We start from the raw sequence: 20073 nt of genomic DNA on the forward strand, positions 1-20073 counted from the left end.
TTCAACTGATTTCAATTACTGTTTTTACTGAACGGTTAGTAATAAAACTAATAAATTGCAAAAAATAAATATGTGTCTATATATTATATGTAAACTATATCTCATAAGATTAAATATTAATATAAAATATCAACGTATTTGGTTGAAAATGTAAAAGTTATAGTGCTTTTTATCCAGGAAAGCCGCAGTTTCCCCATTTACTTGTATTTGTTTGCAGGACAGTGCGCCGCTCCAATATGGCGGCGACGTTGACGCGAAAACGGGTCGAAGGAGTCCATCGAATCGAAGAACGGTGGCGGCGCTATGGATAAATAAATCCAGCGCACCCACTGATCCTCAAGCGTCACCAAATACTCAAATTCCCAAAGTTCTTCTTGTTTCTGTTCCTCCTCCTCCCCGAGCAGCTCCTCCCCTCTGCCTCCGGCTGGGAGCTGTGATGTAGAAGGAGGATGCTCCTATGATGTAGCAGGAGGATGGTCCTCCTAAAGCAACATTTTGCTAACCGATGTCTTTTCGGATCGTCGCTGACAGACAACATTCTGGGGAGCCGCCGTATTCAATATGTGGCCTATGATTGGTTGAAATCATCTGCTTGAGGTGATCGGTAATCCGTTTGTTAATGTGGCCTAGGACACGGGTGCTATGTTGCACGCTATTACAAATCCACAGACGTATCATGAGCTTTTCGGCAAATAATTGAAATGACAAACCAGTGAAATATTGTATCATTATTTTATGATGATACAGAGGTAATTGTGTTAAGGCTGATTTTACAAGATAAGTAGGACCCTGTTCATACGATAATTACAATGAGCTTGCATAGCCTAGTACTAGGTAAGCTCCTCTACATAGCGGCAGAGATTTAGACTTTGAATGAATCTGACTGTGCTGTACCTCTTTTCCTGGGGACAGCAGTTCGAGGAAGACAAAGGATGTCACTGCCTTTTGCTGTGCTGGTGGTCCTGGTGGCGCTCCTGGCAGGCTCACTATACGCTGCAGCTGAGGCTGACCCTTACAAAATCCTTGGGGTAACGAGAAGCGCCAGCCAGGCTGAGATCAAGAAGGTCTACAAACGCCTTGCAAAAGAATGGTATGCTGCTGTGACACAAATCAGTCTACTCAGTAACACAAGCAGCAAATATGTTAGGAAGTGCATGGAGGTTTCAAGTGTTTCACGAATAAAAAAATATTTCTTCTTTTCCAGGCACCCCGACAAAAACAAAAGCCCAGAGGCAGAGGACATGTTCATCAAGATCACAAAGTCTTATGAGGTTTGATATTCCTTTCAGCTGTTAAAGAGAAAAAAAAACATGATGTACAGGCCAGAATGTGCCTCTGGGTTATAATCCTCAACCATTGTATTATTCCTGTGCCTTTTCACCCGTGTAGATCCTATCCAGCGAGGAGAAACGCTCCACCTACGACCGATACGGACAGACGGATGACACCCAGCCCTACGGCCAGTACCGCCATCGCCACAGCCACTTTGACTTTGACGAGGCCTTCTTCAACTTCCCATTCAACAAGAACAGCCGGGACTTCGCCGACGGCAAGTATGCACTACACTTCGACCAGTACGTGAACAACGTGGTACCTGGCAGCTTCAAGAGGCCCTACCTGGTCAAGATTACCTCAGACTGGTGCTTCAGCTGCATCCACATCGAGCCCGTCTGGAAGGAGGTGGTGCAGGAGATGGAGACGCTAGGTAAGGAAAGAGAGAATCCACTTACCAACTGAAAGTGGTTAGTTTGTTGCTATGTTAAGATGTCCATATTTGGAATTATACCTGATATATAAAATCGTTAGTCAACTTATTAAAGTATTCCGAAGAGGAGGCTGTACAAAAGTGACTGAAGAAAAAAGGGGAACACTTTTTATGTTATAATATTATTATCTGATTATAATATGATAACATGATTATTATTATTATTATAATATAATCATTGATGTATTTTTTATATTATTTAGGAAACTAAAGAACGTTATGCAATCAGTTACAGGTAAAGTAGCTTTGATGCTACTTTGTTTATAATATGCGAGATGAATTGCAAGCTTAGCCTTTGTGCAGGTTCACGTGTTAGAGTAGCCGGCCCATTGATGACCATTGTGTGTGGGTATCTGTGGATGCAGGCGTGGGCATTGGCGTGGTGGACGTGGGCTATGAGAGGCGTTTGGCTAACTACCTTGGAGCCCACCGCACGCCTTCCATACTGGGGGTCATCAACGGCAAGGTCACCTTCTTCCATTACGCCGTGGCCAAGGAGCTCCTCAAGCAGTTTGTGGAGGACCTGCTTCCACAGAGGCTAGTGGAGAAGGTAACTCATATTTTATATTTTCAAATAGAATAGAAGTATACAAGAAGCTTTGTTCAGTGACTGTACTATATCAATAATGCACACATTTTGAGTTAGCTAATTGTTTACTTGCTAAAGCTATTATCAAGTACTACGTATCCTGTTTCAATCAAGTGGGAGAAACATGTTGAGGAGGATATCCATGGTCAACTTGCATCCCTGTAGGGGAATTATTGTCGTGTGTTCTTAATGTGCTTACATTAGCTGGAGGATGGTCATGAGGCTGAAATAAAATGAAACAAGTAAAACACCTTTTTGCTTCGGTAATGCCACAACACCTCATAATGAATAAACAACCTGCAATAAGGACTCCATAACAAACCAATAATATGTAAATCAGGAATCAATAAGGGGACATTAAGAAGGCAATACAGTATAATAGTCCAGCGCCTCATAAAGGGTTGAGGCGGTTGTGAGGAAGGACATCGTTGCAACAACAGAGCATCGTAATGCCTGTGCGCTGTACCTTGAAGAGCGTCTGAGTCACAGGCTGAATATGCTTGCTCTCAAGATAGCTGAAGACAGTGCATACATGTGTTGCTAGTGCTACCAGACTGTGATTGTTGTTCCTAGGTCACTGATAAGAACCAGCTAGAATTCCTAAACAGCTGGCAAGAGATCAACAAGCCACATGTGCTCCTTTTTGACCAAGTGCCTGCAGTCCCTCTACTGTTTAAGGTAGGTGCACTGAGTAACACACACACACAGACACCCACACAAGCATGCACACACACACACACGCACAAACATGCATACACGCACACACACCACACATCACACACACACACTTTATTTATAATTGAAAATGTTTACCTCCGATTCTCAACAGCTGACAGCATTTGCCTACAAAGACTACCTGCAGTTCGGCTACGTTGACCAGGGCATCTCAGACACGGCCGATCTGCTGAAACAGTTCAACATCAACACCTACGCCCCCACAATGTTGGTCTTTAAAGAGAACATAGACAAGCCAGCGGACATCATACAGGTACATGCCTCAGACGAATGCCATGTTTTTTTAAGGAATATTGGCCTCAATGTTGGACCCTCATCTGCTGGGTCTCTGTTTGGTAACGTCGGTCATCACCATGAGTTGTCATACTGGGGATGTAGACTTTAGATGTTGTCCTCTCCTCTGTTGTTCTCTGCAGGCCAAGGGAATGAAAAAGCAGATCATTGATGAGTTCATGTCCAACAATAAATTCCTCCTGGTTCCACGCTTGGTCAACCAGAAGCTCTTCGATGAGCTCTGTCCTGTGAAACAGTTCCACCGACGCAGAAAGTAAGACATGCTATATTTTCCTGTTTGTCTGGCTATATCAGATTAATCAGGGATTGTAGAAAAAGGAAGTTTATAAAATATCCTTGGTTTATGTTGTATACTATTGTCTACATTTTCTAATTCTGATGTAACATCATTCTCTCATTGGAATGCAATTAACTTCATGCCGGCCCTGATCGCTTTAAGTCTAATATTAATACTTTAATTTTCTATTTTGACTTTATTTTGTATTATATTGGAATCTTATCTTCATATTGTTAATATTACTTTTTTATATCGTTTTTTTTTTTTAATTTGCATGTTGTTATCATTCAGCACCAACCGCTCCCTATGCCTCCACTCTAAGGTACTGTGTGCTGCTGTTGACCAGCGACGAGGAGTCCTTCTCTCCCGGGAACCAGGCCTTCCTGTCCTTCGCCTCCACCAACACAAGGGAGGTGCTGCGCTTCGCCTACGTCTACCAGAGGCATCAGCAGCCCCTGTGTGACGTCCTGACGCAGAGCAAGGAGACACCCTGGTTCTCACAGGTACACAGCTCATATTCTTGATGATCCCGTGCTAGATGTAGCCCAAAGCTCAAGGAGCCCATGTCAGCAGATGGAGCGTGTTTGTTTTGGGAGCTGTTTTTTACTCACTAATTTTTTGTCACTTAAGGACCGAGGTCTATTTTTGATGCAGATATTATGAAATCTGTAGATTTTCATGTTTTTGACAATGGACCCTTGCAGAAAAATAATTGTATTTTTGTATTGTTTTTCAGAACATGTACGATATTCTAGTGGTTGTGGATTCAAAACCAAGTTCTTCAGTTTAGTTAACCCTTAGGTTTCTCTCAGCTAGGCTTCTAACCCCTACCTTCTAATTCGTGACGCACATCTAACGCGTTGGATGAAGCATCTTCTAAATAACTTAACAGTATATGTTAAAGCGGTGTGCTCTTGGCCCTGTGTGTGCGTTTGCGTGCGTGTGTGTGCCTCAGGTGGTGATCCTGGAGAGGCGCAACGCTGCAGGGAAGACCCTGTACAAGCCGGTGACGGCGTGGAATGGCAGCGAGGAGGACCAGCAGGCGCTGGTGGACGAGCTGGAGCGCCTCCACAAGGACCCGTCCATCCTCAACTACGACGCAACGCTGCCCGAGCTCAATAACGAGTTTGCATCGGTATGTCGTGCCCCCCCCAGCCCAACCTCCCCTGCCTCTGAAAAAGTGACTTCAATTGTAACAGTCTAATCAACATGGGGATGAGGCGGAGTTTGTAGTTTGAAGTGTAAATATCGTCTTTTTCTTATAGATGTTTATTATCCGATGGGTCTACTCTTCCTATGATTATCTAACGGAAGTCGTGGATGATATTTTGCATAATAACTGGTATGTATTGATACATTGATATTCTGATGTGCGTTAAATATTTATGAAATTACGTGATTCAGTAGATATTCTATTTTAGTCGCCTAGTATCTACATTCTAAGTATGTAAACATCTAGAGATGTAAATCCCTTTTCTTTTTTTTTCAGGCGAGAGATGATGCCCCTTGTGTCTTTGATCTTTTCCGCCCTGTTCATCTTGTTTGGAACTGTGGTCATCCAGGCTTTTAGGTAAGAATACTGACTGAGAAACACTGCTAGACTCAATTCCCGCACCACTCAATCACTTTTCTCTAACCCCTGTAGTTAGTTCTCAAAAAGCCAAATGCAATCAAAGGTCGAAGGTTGTTTACAAATAATAAAATGGGTTAATAATTGAAACCTTTTTTAGTTTGAATGGGTTTTCTGTGTGATTGCAGCGACTCGAGTGAGGACAAGCAGACCAAACCTAAAGGAAAGGACGGACTAAAAGCAGAAAACGGCTCCCCGGGAGGTGCATCGAGGCAAGCCAGGGATTATCCTTCAGGCATTCATAGTTTCGTCAACCAACTTGTTTAATGTCTCACATATCTGTTGTTGACAAAATTATGCAAGTATAAAACATTTTCTTTTCGATGCACAATGTTTTAGGCCTCCTAAAAAGAGTTTTGTGGAGGTGACGGAGCTAACAGACATCACGTACACAAGTAACCTCGTGAGGCTGAGACCAGGACACATGAACGTGGTGCTGGTCCTCACACACGCCTCCAAGAACATTCTCCTCAGCAAGTTTGCCAAAGAGGTGTACTCCTTCACGGGGTGAGGTCCTCGCTCCCAGTCGTGAAGCACTGAACTTTATTTATTACTATTACCGGTATGGAAATGTGCTTGGATAAAACAATGTGTTGTCTCAAAGGTTATTTTGATAAGGTGTGTCCGTGTAATCAGTTTTGCTCTTTCCCGCTCTCTTTCTTCACAACTCTCAAAGCTTCCAGCAACTTTAAGGAATGTTCTGGTGAAGCTTGGTTTTATGTTGGCCCCTCCTATGACCCTAAATAAAGATGATGTCCAAGCTAAATAAAATGCAGCATTAAATGGAACTGTAGTCCACAAGTTGAGGTTCCAGAGCAGCAGGAGGCCAGCACCGGGGTCGTTGTGTAACACTATATCCAACCCCCTCTATCAGTTCACCAAGTCCTCCTTATAATGGAGCCCTCATTCCATTCAGACACGATACAACTTGTTTTTGACACATAATAACCCTGGAACTAACCCTCATTTCCCCCTGCAGGAGCGTGACGCTGCACTTCTCCTTCCTGAACATGGACAAGCACAGCGAGTGGATGCACTCCCTGCTGGAGTATGCACAGGAAGCCCTGCGGCACGACGCCCACGACGACCACCAGGCGGCCAACCGCAGGGCGGACTACACCGGCTACGTGATGGCGCTCAACGGCCACAAGAAGTACCTGTGCCTCTTCAGGCCCGTGTACACCGGCGAAGACGCCGACGCCAAGTCTTCCGAGGACGAATCGGGAGCGGGAACGGGAACGGGCGGGGGGGCGACGGCGTCCAGCAGGTCGAGGCCCGGTTCCCGCGACGACCACCCGCCACCGCCGCCACGCAAGTCCTACCGCTCGCGCTCCGTGTCCACCCTGCAGATCCACCACAAACTGGACCGGCTGGGGCTGTGGATGGAGAGGCTGATGGAGGGGACCCTGCCCCGCTACTACGTCCCCGCCTGGCCCGGACTGGACAAGATCACCCCTGGGAAGTAGGACGGGGCACATCATCCTCATCCTCTTCAACACCCTTTTCCGCCCTGACGCTGAAGAGGTCCGCCTCACGTTGGGTAGGAGTAAAGCCTCCAAGAGGGTCTTTGGTTCCGTTTTGTACTTTGAATGACCGATTTATTTATTTATTCCGACCTACTTACGTGCTTTGAAACTGCGGTTGGTTAAATGTTGAACGTACAAATACTGTGGGACAAGTACACGCAAAGCATGCTACTAGATCTCACCAGTTTTGTTGTTTTGGTACTTATTATTTATACTTATTTACACTTTTTAGGTCAATGCTGCTGCTATAGCCTTTAAAACCAGAAAACAAATCACTGTGGTCAACTAGTTGTATTTGCCTCCATAATGATTACATTACATCATAAAAGCATATTACATAATATCATAGTCAAAACAAATATTATAGGCAAGATTTTCTATCTGTCTTAGTCTTGAATGAAGAAAACTGTGAATGGAGATGCATGTCTCTTGCACTAGCCTTCTTTTAGCATTTTTTTTGGCATTTCTTTGATCAGATTTCCTGAATGCGGATTTTCCCTGCCTGTGCAATATAGCGGTTGCTGTTAACGACAATGCCTACATATTACCCTAGGCTTGGCATTATCGATGATCATCCTGATGGATCACAAAAAATGTACAATATGTAGACAGTGTTTCGTCTGTTTTGTTAAGTAGAAGCTATGACATGAAATGATGACTAATGGCACTGGCCGTGCATTTCATTGTCGCAAAACTTTTCAAAGTCTTCGATAATCTGGCATGTACAAACACGTTCATGTTGAATGAATTAGGCAAAGAAAACATTCATTTTTTGTGTGCTCTTGCAAATGTGTACCCCTATAATGTCGTTATTGTCAATACTGTGAACTGTAGATATTGTACATATTTATCAAACCTATAGATCGGTATTTTAAAGGGAAAAAAAATCTGTGATATGAAAGATCAGTTCATGTTTTACATGGATTTATTATCAAGATGTGGTTATTGTTTTATAGTGCCCATAAACATTGTCTTTTGGTATTATAACTATTAAATGAAATGTAAAAGGCATCGATGAGTTTAATTTGATTAGTCTCAGATTGTGCATATATTCTCTTGCTGGTCATAAGCAATGCTTTCTAATTTTACATTTATGATTTAGTGAAAAGGTATTTATTCCACAAAAATCTCACACCTTCACACTTCACATTGAAATTTGTTGATTTGATGAAATGTAGAAGAAGGATTCAGAATGTATTATTTTGGGTAATATTTAGTTTTCGGCAGCACACACATCATTTCAAAAAGCAAATTTGCGGCAGTCAGCGCTGTATTTCCTGTTGAACAAACATGCATACAAACACAAATAAATATCAGTTTATTTCATGGAATTTTTTATATCCCAAGGGTTCATGATGTAAACATGATGGTGTCATACTGTACCTGTCGTGTCATACGCTGGAGACACCTCTACCAAATCACACCCGACCAGGTTGAGCCCACGGCAGCCCCGCACAATCTCCAGCCCCTGCACAAAGCGAGTACATGAGGCTCAAGCTGCCATCACCATGAGGCCCATATTTAAATGCATTAGTTATTCATATTCCAAGGCGGTCACACATTATGATGACCTATACAAATGGAGTCCCCCACGCTTAAAAAAAACGGAAGAAAAAAAACGCGGCCAAACGCATTGGTCTCACCTGTATGGTGGTCAGTCCTGCTATCTCAGGTGTGCCTGTTCCGGGGGCGAAGCTTGGGTCTAGAGCGTCGATGTCGAAGCTCAGGTACACCGGCCCACTGCCCATCTGAGCCCTGACCTCGACCATCAGAGGTTCCAGGGATTTGAACCAACACTCTTCTGCTTGCACGACACGGAAACCCTATAACACACAATTTAATGTTATGTTGTCATTATAAATGCCAACCTTTTTTTCCACCCGTTTATCCATTTTTAGGCACCCAATTCCTTCCAAACAATAACTATTATTGACGTGGTTGTTGTTGTAAGTAGCTTCCCTTCACATAGTTTGAACCAAATAAATCTGCCCATAAAATCCGTTGTCCTTCATTGTTATTTAACCATTACATTATTATGACAGTCTGATCGAATACAATGCAACTCTACACTTTAAAAAGATTTATGTTCAAAATGCAGCGTCAAATATCCATAGCATAGATAACTTAAAAGCCAGCATTCTCCGGTTTATTTCATATATTGGCAGTGCTTTTCACTGCAGCCCACCATGACTAAAGGACTTAGGGGTGAATCCGGATTCTTTGCTCCAAACAAAATCTCAGCCCTACCCCTCGCTGTTGCGCGTTCACGCGCCGTGGAGCCGTGTCCCGAAAGCCATTTTAAGCTAGGGTAAGGCGTAAGGGGGCTAACATCCCCACAAAATTGAGATTTTCAATGGGCACACTCAAAGAAATTGAGAACGCTGAAGTTGTGACTTGCTCCCACAATACCTTGCGAGAAAATGGAAAATCAAGATAAATCCTAGGCAAGATGGCGGGCGAAAAGATGCGACAGGATCAAAAACCACAATAATCATAAAATAAATGACCATGACCATCGCATTATCATTATGCTGTTTGAATGTTATGTAGGCATTTTCTTTATAACAAGCACAACCACCAAAACTCCCGGAGAAGAGCTCCCGGACTCGCACCGGGGGCTCCGCGGCAGGGGACAGGCCGCGTTCGGGCTGCCCACTGTCAGGCAGCCCACTGTCGGGCGGCTCGCGGGCTCTGCTGCCCGGCCGCGGGCTCTGCTGCCCGGCCGCGGGCTTCGAAGCCCGGCCGCGGACCCTGCCCGCGGTCGGGGAGCTGCCGGGCCCATTTCCAATTTTGTTCAACAAAATGGGACAATGATATCCATATGTTCCATGTTCTAGGGACTCCAGGTTGAAGATAAGCTTTAATCCCCTGCCAAGTAATGCAATCATTTGTTTTAAAATGCTTTTTAGCCTGGAGAATGGTGGTTTGCGATTTGATGAGATATGAATCAATCTGAAGGATAGTTAATATTCGTTTAACCAAAGCACTTCCACACGTTTGATTTCAGATTTGCTGGTGCACTTAAAATTGTTTAACCGTTTTCACAAATGGCTGTTATTCGCGCATTCACAACCCCGGTTGTTCCCTGCTCATTTCATTTTCCGGATCCATATGGAAACGGAATGAAATGACTTGACAATGCTGTCTTGATATCAGCATATTACCTCAAGTTCTATGTTTATTCTGGTTTCACATATTATGTTGATCTTGTATATTGTTTGATCTAAAATAAAGTTTTGAAGATTGTGAGTATGAATAATATTCTTTTCTAATCATACCGTGCTTTCCCTGTGGGTAAGGTTGCATTCCTAAGACATTCAAACTATACAGTAATATTCCATAGACAGATTTGTATCAAAAGATTAAAAAAATAAAATTAAAATAAAGATCAAAACCCCGTCAACGACTAATAATGACTGTAACTGGGTCTTGAGGGGTTGTTGTTCCATTTCGTGGGGGTAGGGTTGAGGGGTAGGGTTAAGGGGTAGGGGTAGGAGTAGGGTTAAGGTGGAGATTTTTGTAGAGCAAAGAATACGGATTGGGCCTTAGTCTGGTACCTGCGCACGGCTCCACTCATAAGAATCAGGCGAGTAGCCACTCCCCCTCAGGCCGATCTGGGCAACTCTTTTGCAATCTAGAAGCCCCTCCTCCACACACCGCCTGAAGGGGGTCCCGTGGCCGATCTTCTCCCCCAGCACTATGTCGCTGGTGTCCGCATGGGCGTCCACGTGAATCAGACCCACCGGGCCATATCTGACCAAAGAGTACCAAGACAGTTTACATGACCCATGGATATAGTATGTTTTACAGTGTGTGTGTGTGTGTGTGTGTGTGTGTGTTGTTTTGTGTGTGCATGTGCATGCGTGTGTGTGTGTGTGTGTGTGTGTGTGTGTGTGTAGCATGACATACAGATATCAGGTGCAGCATACAAACATTTGACAAAAGGAAGCACTATACTGTGCAAACCCCTATGGGGTACATACATACCTCCACCTACTGTGTAGGTTGAATACAATACAGAGCAGGGCCAATGGAGGTGAAGGCAGGGGTGGTGGTGGTGGAAATTGAGTTCAGTGCACTTAACCTGTGTGTGTGTGTGTGTGTGTGTGTGTGTGTGTGTGTGTGTGTGTGTGTGTGTGTGTGTGTGTGTGTGTGTGTGTGTGTGTGTGTGTGTGTGTGTGTGTGTGTGTGTGTGTTTGTTTATTGGATGTGGATATTATTGCTGATGTGAAAATCTGAATTAATGATTGATGAATCATAACGAATCCTATCATGATCTGTCGTGTGCTAAAGTATGAACCATAAATCTTCCTCATCATCATCACCCAGTTGACTTCCAATGCCATGGCACATTGATAATGTTCTGGTGGCTCAACACAAGTCACCTTATGCACGTCTGGTTTTGTCTTCATTTATTTTTCAGATTAAATGAGAAATATAAAAATACAAAAACAAACAAAGACACACACACACACTTACTTCTCAGCAACAGCCTGAAGGATTGGGTAGGCAATTGTGTGGTCCCCCCCTGCAGTAACCAAGCAATCACACAATAATAAACTGTACAGTATTTTAAGTCACCTTGTTTGTTGACTGGATCCTTGTCAAACGTTCTAAAAGCGAGAACAATTTACAATGTAGGCCAATATTGTGCCCATTTGTTTTATGTTTAAGTCAAGTTGTTTACTTCCTGTTTATATAATCTCAGTGTAGCATGCAGTTCATTCAGTGTGATTCTCACCCATAGTGAGAGGGATACAGCCGGTGGCCACGATCTTACGGTAGCCCTCTCGGATGCGTTTGCAGGTGTCCTTCAGGTCATAGACATTGACGTTAATGTCCCCAATATCAGCCACCATGATGGACTCGTAGGGGGCTGCCCTAGTCCAGCTGTTGTACGCCCTCAACATCGCAGATTCTGCCCTTATCTGTCGAGGACCAAACCTGTAATAGAATAAAATAGTAAATTACTTTGTTCACTTATTGCGGACATCCGCAGCAGTGGCGGACTCGGGGGGATAAAAAATATTGGGTGCCCCTTCATACAATAAATTAAATGATGATGAGCCCTCTAGAACAAGGAAATTCGATAATGTCTCTCAATGAGTGCCCTCTTAATACCCTTACAGTGCCTCCATGGTTGAAAAAAAGTGCCCTCTCGAGTGGTGAATACGAGAAAGATTATTATTAAAAAAATGCACAGCACAATGCGGCAGCATAATCATTACTACCGATTTTTTTTTGCACGTTATTCTGTTTTGGGCATTTCCTCCCAGTGCAAATATGTTAAAAGTAGTTACAGAAAGCAGTGTTCTGAAATGGGATCAATTAATAGTTTTTAAACCTATGTTGTTGTGAGTAATAGAAAATAAAATATTTATAATATTGTTGCAAGTGGTGTTGTTGCTGTATACTTCGCCTTCACATGGTTTCGCATAGCTGTACATGTTTTAAAGATATTGATGTGCAAACATGGTTTCAACATTCTCATATATTCTCGTTTTTTACATTTCTCACAGTGCATGTTTTTGAATGAGTTTCTGAAAATGGTGTTTTAACATCATGGGACATATGTAATTATAATTTGTACGCCCATGTTGCAAATATAACAAACATTTAAAATGTTGATGCATGATTTTGGACTATATGGAAATAGTAAAATTCCAGGTCTTCTGGAAATGTTTTTGGTCGCTGTGTCATAATTCAGCTTAATTTTTTTAAATATTGTTGCTTAAGGCACACTCATTAACGAGAAAATGTCAAACTGGCACTGCATGTTGAAAAGGTTGCTGACCCCTGATTTACTCTAACTTAATCTACGTGAAAGTTCATTCAAGTTTAGACACTACCGTGCTCCTGGTCGGTTGGAGGTTCCAGTATCAATGGGCACGCCAACAAACGCCGCGTAGAGACCCTCCGCGGTCTCTCTGTATGGTAGTTTGGCCATCGTAGCGATGCCGGAGACCCTCGCAACGAACTCCGCACTCGGCGGAACATTGTAGCTCTTGCCGGACTGGGTTCTGCTGGGGTTGAAGTTGGGGTTTCTGCTGCCACAGTCACTCACTACCAACCTCTGAGTCAAGACTGGTAGTCTCATAAGATGTGCGCTCAAAGCTCCCGAAACGATCCGTTTATAAAATATAGACATTATTAAGAAGACTCCAAAATCAGACTACTTCACTTAAAGCATGCGCTGTTGTATTCAGAGTCGTACACACAGCACAGCACCGCCTCTTGGCATTTGCTATATTTAGTGTCGTGTTCCGTTGGACATTTTCAAAGTAAAACAGTTTGAACCAACGGGACAACAGGTAAATGAGTGTATTTCTGCAGAAATTAGGCAATGTTTGATATAGACATCGTTATTAAATAAATGATTAAACAATACATTTAAACAAAACACTGAATGTACCCTAAACATTTTTTGTTCTTTATTTAATGCATACATATTTGGAAAGTATCTTTACACATGTACATGTATACATCTATTCCAGAAGCAAGATGTTGAAATTAAACTGCACCACCTAAAATAAAGCCAAAGTATTTCCCACTCCATGTAGTTGCTTGAATTAAAATGAGGGCATTTACCTCAAATACGTTATCCTATTTAAATAACCTATACACTTTTATAAACATGTGCATCACATCAAGACCGCAATCCAAACAATCTGTTTGTGTAAGTGCAAAAGCCACAGTGCAATCCACCACAAAGTCACGTGTTCTATGTAAAGAACATAGCTATGACGGAGCTCAGAGAGAATTAGGAAAAGCCTTTATTTAGCAGCATGCTTTGCACTTCCGGTCATGTCATTTGTTAACCGTAAACCCACAGTTAAATATTAACTTTTATGTTCACCAGCAGATATCTCCTCTCACAACAGCTATATAATAACTAGATCTAAGTGCAAGGGGATTCCAAACAATCCAAAAAGCACCCAATTGTATTCCCAGGGTTGCGTTGCCTTGTGTGTTTTGACCGTTGCTGCGTGTGCGGCTCTAAGCACACAGGATGCAGGCCTGACGCTGCGCCCGTCCGAACAGCAGGAAGCCCACTGCCGTGCGCAGGTCCTGCAGCTCCAGGTGGGCCAGGAAGCCCCTCTGTAGCTCAGCCTCCACCGTGTTCCCACGGGGACCGCCGCAGCCCCTCAGGAGAACCACGGCCGACTGGCACAACAACCAATCCACGAGCTCCCTCATGGCCACGCTGTCCTGATTGGCCAGGGCTTTCTTCCCCCACAGGCTGAGGTGCAGGATGTTGGCGGCAACACGGGCACTGGGGCGCTGGAGAACACGCAAAGACGATTACAAAAGATTGTAGCAGTGTAACATCTCATCAATATTTGGTACAGTTACACAGGTAGGCTACACCAAAATCCTTGTAAAAAAGTGCAGAAAGATAAGTAGATTGACGAACAAAGAGATTCTGACATCCGTCAACAACACGCAAGCTCTGTGTTCGCCAATGTACTTGTCGAGTCTTAAAAAAAAGATGGCGTCGACGGGTGAATTACTGATGGTATTGTGTGTATAAAATTTCCTTTTTAATAAACATTCTGTACACTTACAAAGTTATCAATGCCTTGTTTTATATGACCCTTATTATACTACCAAAGAAGAGTCGGGCTACTTCTACCCTTTTAAGTGGTTAAAAATAACGATTTAGTTTTTACCACAACACATGCCGCCATCGTTCCAAGTTTATAGCGTTTTGGTAGAATCGGCTAAAAACAGCCAACTTAAGAATGTGTCTATGTGCGCTTTTTTCGCTCCCAAACGAACATTCCAACTAGTTATCATACTTAACATATCCCAGATCCATTTTACACCGGATTTCTCCTTTAAAGGGCTCATGTCATGCAACCAGGTGTGGGTGTGATTAGCTGGTACAAGCCGTTTGAAAATAATTCCTTCCCTGTGCCATAGTGACATCACAAGTGGGCGTGTACACCCAGATATATGAAGGATAGATGAGCAACGTTTGCTACAGTCCACTGGGTAGGTTGGTAGACTGATCCATCCAAGGTACATCAAGGTGGAAACGCCCACCTTTGATGTCACTATGGCACAGGGAAGGAATGATTTTCAGACGGCTTGTACCCGTTTCATAAGTATGCCTTACCACCCCACAATATACCTTTTCAGGGTTCCTCCTCAAGAGTAAAGAGACCACCAGCTGCACGTCGGCAGCGACAGCGGCAGGGGGCCTTGGGAGCTGGTTCTCCTGGTAGCTCCGGCTCTCCAGCCCCTGGGCTCCATAGAAGGGGTTGGGCTCCCCGAATATCTCGTAGGAGATGGTGCCGACAGCCCAGGCATCGGCTTTGCTGTAGTCGATGACCACGGCTCGGCCGGGGACTGCAGTGGCCACCTTCAGCGACAGATTTGGGTTAATTTTGGGGGAGAGGAAGGGGGAGATTTAAGGAATTATTTACATTTATATGCCTTTTAGATTGTTTTCAGTCATAACAAATTTAAAATTCCCAAAAATTAAGTGTTGGTTTACACACCATGATCCTCCTGTACATGCTAAACTGGTATCCAAAAGTGCTTTAATGTGACAATTAATTAACATTAATCTTATGGGGTCTTTCCTCAGTAAGCCAATATACCCGTAAAAGGGTTTTAAGTTATTGGTGTAGGCCTAGGCCATGTGGCTGAACTCCATTTCATTGAAAGGGTTTGGAAGGGATACATCAATAATGTTGGTTGCACCATGTTCAATTTGTTAATTAGATGGCGTGTATCATATTGGGACCCGAAATGGTCGTAGTTAGTTCTGGCTGCACACTCTAGCCATGGGCTGCCTACCGACTGGACGCTAACACAGTCTAATCAAATGCATGTACACTGATAGGTGGTCAATTTCAGATCTTAAACACACACACACTCTGTTCTGTATTGTATTCAACCTACACAATTGGTTGAGGTATCTGGAGTTCCCCATGGGAGAATGTATAGTGCTCCCTTTTGTCAAATATTTGTATGCTGCACCTGACATCTTTATGTCATGCTTTAAATCCTACAGCAGGGAGCACCTTAAACTAATTATTTTCTGAGGACTTCCATTCACATGCATGTAAAAGTATACCGGTTAAAGGTGCAAGCACATCACGTAAAACCGCTCCAGCCAACCTCAGGTGCCATTAGGCAGGCGTTGCCCCCTCTGCTGACCCAGACGCTGTTGAAAGGAAGCTGCAGGCTGCCGTCACTTTGGGCCAGGCAGCAGCCAAAGTCACTGATCACCAAACGAAGTGATCCATCTACCCAACAAGGTGGGAAACACAGAAACACAATAACCAATGTAAACCCCATTATAGGAAGCCCACCCTGTTCCCTAGACTCATGAATCACCGGCACACATTGAATGTGTATCACTGTATCACTGTTATTTTTTTTCTCTGAAGCACTTTGAGATTCTTGAATATAAAGTGCATTATATAAATACAATTTATTATTATTATTATTATTATTATTATTATTATTAGTGATGAGGGCACACGATGGATCGCACTGACCTGAATCCAGCTCCACCAGCACGTTGTCCGACTTGAGGTCCCGGTGGGCCACGCCTCCTCTGTACAGGTGATCCACTCCCTCCAGGAGCTGCAGCAGCATCAGAGTGCCCTGCCTCAGTCCTGGCTGGTTCCCCTCCAGATACTGCCGCAGCGTGCACGGATAGCTGTGTGGCGTGAGACCCAAGGTTTACTACCCTGTGATCAACGACTGGTATCGCTGCTGCCGCTCGAATATAAAGAAACGATTCTCACAAAAATAGTTTTTATTTGATTGTCATTATGAACCTTAAGTGTGTGAATATGCCTGAGTGTGAATAAAGAGGGTGTTACTAATACTATGCCTTGTGTGTGAATGAAGATTTTATCATTTTGCCTTAGTGTGTATGAATAGTGGTTCTCACTTTTTCATGACCAGGAACAAGGTGCGGTTATAACCAATGCCGTCCGGGTTGAGTCTGGCTGGCAGTACAGCCGGATATTCCTCCCTTGCGCCTGGCAGGAGGGGCACGTCGGCCGTGAAGGCACGGTGCACTCGGATGACGTTGGGGTGAGCCGGCACCGTCCTCGGCAGAACTCCAAAATGCCTGCATTTATGGAGATGCCAGTTGTTCATGTCCATCAGAGTGTACCTAGCAGTATTGTAGGTCATTGAATAACTTTCTGCTGAAACCAATAAACAAAGAAATTAACTAAATAATTAACCAAAACAACACCTTTTAGGGATGTGTAATGCCAATACTGTTTCGTGAATAGATACTGGTACAATCTCATAGCTTTGCAGTGTTCAGAAAAATGTTCTCCGTTCCAGCATTCAAAGCCTTTCACATATTGAGTATGTTTAAATAAAAGTCACCCTGTTAAGAAAAAAGGGGTTTACGGTCTAGTATTATGTGTAAACAAGAAAACCCTTTTACTTTTCACATCAAAATGTATCTATCTATACATCCTGAGCACACACCCATCCAGACTAATTTGCTTGTTTTCCTGCCCCAAGGCATGTGGTCCCGCTGGCACCAGTTCCTGAGACATCGATCTTAGTATGGCGTCACTGGACGACCCTGCCTGCAAAATAATAGGAATAGAGTTTGTGTCGTTTGGTTAAAAGTCTTAGGGGGATCCAATCTTTGTACCATTATTCAGATTTATATGTTGAAGGTAATTTATTGACAACCCACCCCAATGTTCCACATCATTTTGACAGCGAGAGGGAAGCAGCATCTGAGATATGGAGTGCTCTCTCCTTCACCCTGATCCTCCGATACTTCCACCACGGAACTTGTCTTCTTGGAGAAGGCCAAAGGAGCAGCAGCCTCGTAGACTGCAGCGTTGGATCCTTTCCCAATCTGCTTCCCAATGGCATAGTCCTCCAACTTGTACCCTGAGGTAAAACGCTTGAGAGGACTCTGAAACTTTTTCTTACTAAATAGTTCCTGTGGGTGGAGACAGAGCCAAGGGAAGAAGCCATGCTAACTTTCATCACAGAACGCAACAACATCTATACTAGGCTGACCAAACGTCCTCTTTTCCCCGGACATGTCCACTTTTTACGTCCCGTCCGGGGTGTCCGGTTTTTTGTTATTAATTGATGATAATGTCCGGTTTTCCTTCTGTGCGTGTATATGTATGTATATGTGTGTGCCCCCCCTCCCCCGGTTGTCATTGTGGGTTAGCGTTATTACAGTAGCCATTTAACGCATCGCCAGAGAAGACGTCCTATGACGTACAGACGTTAATCAGGACGTACGACCAGACGCGGCAGCGTCAACAACAACAATCTAGAGGCGGCAAAAAGGAAATAAAAGAAGACCAGCGGTCACTCTTAAATGGTATGTTGTGTATATGAACTTATTTATTTTGTGTGAATTGGCAGTAGACTTGGACGTTAGGTCTGAATTGAAGACCTAACGTAACGTTATAAAAGTCAGTGGACGTTAACATTATGACAATGTTTTCATATCTGTCATTAGTGACGCTGTAACGTTAACGTTAGCATGAGATTACCAGGTGATGATATTGTATGTGGCCCTGTTTTGGAAGAGGGGGAGGTGGAAGACTGCTTTGGTAACATGTGATTTTCCTGTAGGCATAGGAACATGAGACTCTGTTAAAAATAATAATAATCAATGGTTGATAGTTGTGTGTGTTAGGCTAACTTCTGTATTTTGTGTCGGGCTGTGTGGGTAACTAATGACTGTAGTAGTTATAAATGCAGACCATCTGATTAGCTGATGCCCTGAGTCATGTATAATATTAATATACTCATATGTTATGACTTGGTAATTATGCAAAATATGGATGGGTAGACAAGGAGGATGAAGAAGATAACTAAAGATTTTGTTTTTTGTTAATATCTATTTTGTTAATATCCATATGTTTTTTGTTAATAATATATTTGTTTTTTGTAAGTAATATCTTGTTAGGGTACTTTTTATTATTTTACATTACACTGAACATTTAGTGAGAAATATATTGTTAAAGTTGGATTTTCTAATACAGAAGAGGTATCATTTAGAACATTATTTCATATTATTTATTTATTTGTCCACTAAGATTTGAAAGAGAGCTATTATTTTACTAGTTAATTTTTCTAACACAGAAGAGACATTATTTCTATCATTATTTTATTCCAGAGATTTTACATTTATTTTACATATATATATATATAAATATTTTTTTTTTTTTTTTTTTACAATTGAGGCATAATAAAGAAAGTTCAATAACCTCTATGAAGCCTATCTGAATTTCTGTCTTTGAGAGATATTATTTTGTAATATAACAAAATATTCTATCCATACATATACTGTATATTAAAATTATAGGGAATCTTTGGGTAAACTGCGAGTATCATTTAAGTAGGCTATCTCGTGGCCGGGCTGAGTGTCCTCTTTTTTGGAAATCAAAATAAGGTCACCCTAATCTATACAAATAAGTGCACATTCAAACTTAACCCCAATAGAACACTCAAGCCCCTCATATGCATGTGCTAGCTCAATGTTCTCCATCTCACCTGAATTCCCTGGCAGGTTGCGGCGTTCCCCCTGTCGTCTTCCTGCTGCTGCTCGATCAGACCGACTCCGAGGCCGAACGCTAGAAACACGGCTCTGTTCCGCGGAGAGCTACCGGCAAACCTCCTGAACCCGCCGGATTGGACCCGAGCGGCGATGCCACTCAATGTGGTCCGAAAGTATCGGTACCGAGACGGCAAGAAGGTCTGCGGCTGGGCGGTACGGCTCTGCGGGGGCCCGTGGACACGCTCACCTCGGAACTTTGCTGCGATTCGGCTGGCGGGTTTCAGGAGACCAATCTTGTAAACCGATCGCCCAAACTCCAGCCCCCGGCTAATGGCATGTTTTACCGACATTCTTCACCTTTCGAGGGTAAATTCTGTATTGTAAATCCGAATCCACAACTTTCAGATTGTCCGTCACACCGAAACACAAGGGCAAAAAGACGATGTAAACAAGACAGTCACAGAGCTTCCAGAGCATGCGCATTGATATCACGTGACAAGTGCCCTGCTCCTACAAATAACGCCTACAAATAACGACTCAACAAACAGACGGACCTGACGCAGACGATTGAGAATAATAACCAGCGTTTACAATCCGAATAACATTCACGTTATTTATTTATACTTTAAGTTCACACACACACACACACACACACACACACACACACACGCACGCACACACACACACACACACACACACACACACACACACACACACACACACACACACACACA

The 20073-nt window shown here is 43.2% G+C and overlaps 3 protein-coding genes across 4 annotated transcripts; 1 reads left to right on the forward strand and 2 right to left on the reverse strand.

Annotated features, from left to right (window-relative positions):
* Positions 1 to 173: 173 nt before the first annotated feature.
* On the forward strand, positions 174 to 8422 carry dnajc16 (DnaJ (Hsp40) homolog, subfamily C, member 16). Of its 2 annotated transcripts, none has more exons than XM_030360519.1 (15): positions 174 to 597; positions 913 to 1090; positions 1205 to 1271; positions 1390 to 1705; positions 2131 to 2315; positions 2928 to 3032; positions 3184 to 3342; positions 3506 to 3636; positions 3983 to 4163; positions 4616 to 4795; positions 4926 to 5002; positions 5150 to 5230; positions 5419 to 5502; positions 5630 to 5797; positions 6270 to 8422. In XM_030360519.1, the coding sequence occupies exons 2-15, from the start codon at positions 933 to 935 to the stop codon at positions 6754 to 6756; spliced, it is 2379 nt and encodes a 792-aa protein (XP_030216379.1). In that variant the 5' UTR covers positions 174 to 597; positions 913 to 932; the 3' UTR covers positions 6757 to 8422. The 2 variants fall into 2 exon arrangements, with proteins under 2 accessions (XP_030216379.1, XP_030216372.1); XM_030360512.1 differs by having other exon boundaries at positions 916 to 1090.
* Positions 7713 to 13047, reverse strand: agmat (agmatinase (putative)). Its single transcript, XM_030360548.1, has 7 exons — positions 12666 to 13047; positions 11558 to 11760; positions 11296 to 11344; positions 10374 to 10569; positions 8460 to 8639; positions 8200 to 8284; positions 7713 to 8093 (listed from the first exon to the last, which is right to left on the reverse strand). The coding sequence occupies exons 1-7, from the start codon at positions 12962 to 12964 to the stop codon at positions 8014 to 8016; spliced, it is 1092 nt and encodes a 363-aa protein (XP_030216408.1). The 5' UTR covers positions 12965 to 13047; the 3' UTR covers positions 7713 to 8013.
* A 185-nt stretch (positions 13048 to 13232) lies between these two features.
* Positions 13233 to 19823, reverse strand: pink1 (PTEN induced kinase 1). The gene is made up of 8 exons (XM_030360532.1): positions 19336 to 19823; positions 17504 to 17758; positions 17287 to 17390; positions 16730 to 16912; positions 16329 to 16492; positions 15946 to 16073; positions 14951 to 15181; positions 13233 to 14097 (listed from the first exon to the last, which is right to left on the reverse strand). The coding sequence occupies exons 1-8, from the start codon at positions 19687 to 19689 to the stop codon at positions 13813 to 13815; spliced, it is 1704 nt and encodes a 567-aa protein (XP_030216392.1). The 5' UTR covers positions 19690 to 19823; the 3' UTR covers positions 13233 to 13812.
* Positions 19824 to 20073: the final 250 nt, after the last annotated feature.

This window comes from Gadus morhua, chromosome 1, assembly GCF_902167405.1.
Source record: "Gadus morhua chromosome 1, gadMor3.0, whole genome shotgun sequence".
In the NCBI taxonomy this organism is placed as follows: Eukaryota; Metazoa; Chordata; class Actinopteri; order Gadiformes; family Gadidae; genus Gadus; species Gadus morhua.